The sequence below is a fragment of the Haplochromis burtoni genome, unplaced genomic scaffold, assembly GCF_018398535.1.
Source record: "Haplochromis burtoni strain Fernald_Lab_line unplaced genomic scaffold, NCSU_Asbu1 Contig_110, whole genome shotgun sequence".
In the NCBI taxonomy this organism is placed as follows: Eukaryota; Metazoa; Chordata; class Actinopteri; order Cichliformes; family Cichlidae; genus Haplochromis; species Haplochromis burtoni.
Window position 1 is genome coordinate 1,474,522 of NW_024582471.1, and position 4,309 is coordinate 1,478,830.

A 4,309-nucleotide genomic window follows, 5' to 3' on the forward strand; every position below is an offset into this window, starting at 1 on the left:
TTTAGATCACATGCTTATTGGTTTATTTCTGTTGTTTCTTCGATATTGATGTGTTTCTGCTCCTGTAGGAAATGATCGGCCTTATTAAAAATTCAAAGATCCCCATCATCTGCATGTGCAACGATCGGAACCACCAGAAGATTAGATCTTTGGCCAACTACTGCTTCGATCTCCGCTTCCAGAGACCGCGAGTGGAACAAATCAAGGTACTCACACATCTGTCCTGTATATAGCTTTCAGTATAGATGGTACCTTTCCAGATGTGCAAACACTAATCAGAGCTTTGCATGACAAACTTGTGTTTTTTGTTTGTTTTTTTTAATGCGAGGGCCTGAAGATTTTCGGCATCGTCCTCGTGCACAGCGGTTTCTCCAGATTGTCAGAATCTTTTGAGGAGATTAACTGTAGATGATAATATTCGCCAACTCTTTACAATTTTGCATCGAGGAACATTATTCTGAAATTGTTCTGCAGTTTTCTGCAGATTGGTGAGCCTCTGCCAGTCTTTACTTCTGAGAACCTTTTTCTCTGTAAGATTTATTTTTAATACTCTGTCATGTCACTGTCCTTTTGCCTGTTAATCCAATTAGTTGCTAAATGTTCCTCCAGATGTTTCTTTTTAGTACCACTTACTTTTGAGCCTTCTGTTACTGCCATCAAATTCAAAATAAGCTTAGTTTGAACATTTGAGATGTTTTCTGTGTTTAATTGTGTTTTCTTTTATTGTGGATTTTATTAGTGAGGTTTTAAAATCGTTTCCTCCTCCTTTTATCTATATGTAATCCAGTGTCCCAGCTGCTTTTGGAGTTGGGTTTGTGCTAAGTGACAGAGTGATGAACACTAGAGTTTCAGTCACCCAGAGAAACCACAGCAAACAGCATCTATGACAGTCGCGTTTACTTCATTTCTCAGGGAGCCATGATGTCCATTGCTTTCAAGGAGGGAATCAGGATCCCGCCCCCAGCTCTTAACGAAATCATTTTAGCCTCCAATCAGGATGTCCGACAGGTAAAGAAATCAAAGCGTCAACTCATAACGAGCCCGAGATGGTTGTGTCCTGTGGTTACCTCCTTACCACTGTGGCTGTTTTCCTCTCCAGGTGATCCACAATCTCAGCATGTGGTCAGCCAAGGACAAGGTGATGACGTACGACCAGTGCAAGTTTCCGATGCCACACTGAAACTCTCATCACTCTGTCACTTAGCACAAACCCAACTCCAAAAGCAGCTGGGACACTGGATTACATATAGATAAAAGGAGGAGGAAACGATTTTAAAACCTCACTAATAAAATCCACAATAAAAGAAAACACAATTAAACACAGAAAACATCTCAAATGTTCAAACTAAGCTTATTTTGAATTTGATGGCAGTAACAGAAGGCTCAAAAGTAAGTGGTACTAAAAAGAAACATCTGGAGGAACATTTAGCAACTAATTGGATTAACAGGCAAAAGGACAGTGACATGACAGAGTATTAAAAATAAATCTTACAGAGAAAAAGGCTCTCAGAAGTAAAGACTGGCAGAGGACAAATAGTTTCAGAGACAACTGCTCTTAACCACGAAAGCCAACTCCCGGACGTCGACACGCACCAGCCTGTTCAGGTCCCTCATTAGAGAAACCTAACATAAATCTTACAAGCAATGACCAAGATAGGCGCCTCAGCCCACCAAGAGGTACTGCTAGCGAGACGTGTGAGAGATGCAGGGCTCACGGCATTTAGCAACTAATTGGATTAACAGGCAAAAGGACATGACAGAGTATTAAAAATAAATCTTACAGAGAAAAAGGCTCTCAGAAGTAAAGACTGGCAGAGGCTCACCAATCTGCAGAAAACTGCAGAACAATTTCAGAATAATGTTCCTCGATGCAAAATTGTAAAGAGTTTGCGAATATTATCATCTACAGTTAATCTCCTCAAAAGATTCTGACAATCTGGAGAAACCTCTGTGCACGAGGACGATGCCGAAAATCTTCAGGCCCTCGCATTAAAAAACACACAAGTTCGTCATGCAAAGCTCTGATTAGTGTTTGCACATCTGGAAAGGCACCATCTATACTGAAAGCCAGGACAGATGTGTGAGTACCTTGATTTGTTCCACTCGAGGTCTCTGGAAGCGGAGATCGAAGCAGTAGTTGGCCAAAGATCTAATCTTCTGGTGGTTCCGATCGTTGCACATGCAGATGATGGGGATCTTTGAATTTTTAATAAGGCCGATCATTTCCTACAGGAGCAGAAACACATCAATATCGAAGAAACAACAGAAATAAACCAATAAGCATGTGATCTAAAGGTCAGCTGGAGAGGTCTGAGGATCAGACTGAACTTCTATCTTCTGTTGCAGTTGCTCAGTCGACCATCAACCAGCGCTGAAACCTGTGAGTGCTTATTTTCCACATTTCCCTAATCTAAAACCTTTAACTTATAAAAGTTAAGATCTCTACCACCAAACTACACATCCTCCCACATCAACATCTCAACAAAAAACCCTTATCACTTACATATACAAAACAACGATTCACAGCACATCACTTCTACACGTACCTCGATAACAATTGCATAAAGATTATAATGTGCTCGTCTATTAATTATATACCATAGCTTGAAAAAAGCTCCTTACCGCAGCTTTAGCCTCGGCGTGTACCTCATGTACGCGAGAGGCGACATGGCCGAGCTGTTCGGACACAATCAGTACGCGATCGCAATCAAAGAGCACCGCGTGTGGTTTAACTGCCTCCAGCTGATGTCGCCCCCTGTTGACGTGCCTTGCAAAACGCCAAGGAAACAAGAAGAGACTTGAGAGCCGGTTTTTAGAAGTATGATACGCTTTCCAAGAAGAAGAAGGTTTAAGTGTCACTGATTAATCGTTTGTTGTTATGTTAATTTATTAAAAAGTTTGTCCAGCATGCACTTCATAAATATTGTAAAAGCACAGCCAGAGTTGCTGTTTAAGAAAAAGTGGAATAAATGAGCTCTTATCTACTTTAATGGAGAAGTCACTGCTGTACGAGAACAACAACCACATCTGTTTACTGTTTTAATAACAGCCTGTGCACAGACTGCGTGTCATTTTTAATCACTTGTATAAAAGGCAGCTGAAAGCTGGAGTGACCTTTGTAGAAGTTCTCTATGCTGGTGTTGTTCAGCGACTCGGCGACGACCTCCTTCAGGCTGTTTTTGCTGCGAGTGCAGCTGGCGTTCATCTCCACATAACTGAAGCCCAGCTCCTGCAGGACGACACACAGACGCAGTGAACGCGAGGCTGGCCAGTGTGTTACCAGGCGAGCTCATGAGAGGCTACATGAATCAATTCCCGATCTTCCCCAGCTGGCTCGGCAAGAACTCCTCGACCAATAAACACTCACGCATCGTGCAGGAGCTGTCCTCGCACATGGGTTTAAAGTCAGTGTTTCTTTATCGTCTTAAAATGATGCTTTTAACACATCGCTGAGCTCAAGCTGCTGCTGCAACACTGAATTATTTTATCTGCTTGGCTCTTTTCAGGACACTGAGCAGCAAACAGGCGGTCAACCTGGATTACCTGCACTACCTGCGACAGGCGATTCTAAATCCACTCCAGAAGCACGGAGCAGAGGGCGCTGCCGAAGCCGTGCAGCTGCTGGACGACTATCAGCTCATCAAGGAGGACGTGGACAGCATCATGGAGATCAGCGTCTGGGGAGGACAGCCCGACCCCTACTCCAAACTGGACTCCAAGGTGAGGAGGCGGCAACATTTAACTGTTTTGGTTTTTGTATTTTAAGTTTTACCGCTACTACTGATAATGACCGCTACTACTGAGGCCCCCTGGTGGTGGTGAAAATGTTAAAAATCTACATAAGGGAATAACAAAAAGTACCTTTAAAACCAAAGTTATGACGTGAATGATCTCAAATTGCTTCGTCAATCTCTGCGACTCATGAGAACAGAACTGGACGTCTTTACGTCCCAACAACCAGCGAGTTTTGACACCTGTCGTTGTCACCTTCCAGGTAAAGGCCGCCTTTACACGGACATACAATAAAGAGGTCCACCTAACACCATACTCCCTGCAAGTGGTGAAGAAAGGCCGCCGTGGTGGGGGAGGAGACTTTGAGGGAGGGGAGGAAATAAGCCAGGAAGATCCGGAGTCTGAAGACGAAGGAGAGGGGCTCAAAGCAGACGCTATGATTAAGGTGAGTGCATTCAAGCTCTGGGATCATTACAAGTGTTAAGTTCACCTTTCTGTATATTTCTCACACATGCATTCCTGTTCTTCCCTGCAGCAGAAGAAGGCCAAACCCACCAAGGAGTCAAACAAGGAGAAG

General features: G+C 43.4%; 1 protein-coding gene across 1 annotated transcript in view; it reads left to right on the forward strand.

Moving 5' to 3' along the window:
• Positions 1 to 4,309, forward strand: part of rfc1 (replication factor C (activator 1) 1) — a gene marked incomplete at its 3' end in the record, with an annotated part of 11,000 nt that extends 6,691 nt beyond the window's left edge. The window contains 7 exon segments of the mRNA XM_042223374.1: positions 69 to 206; positions 913 to 1,008; positions 1,100 to 1,161; positions 3,222 to 3,404; positions 3,507 to 3,720; positions 3,995 to 4,177; positions 4,268 to 4,309. Of these exon segments, the coding sequence (XP_042079308.1) occupies positions 69 to 206; positions 913 to 1,008; positions 1,100 to 1,161; positions 3,222 to 3,404; positions 3,507 to 3,720; positions 3,995 to 4,177; positions 4,268 to 4,309 (918 nt within the window).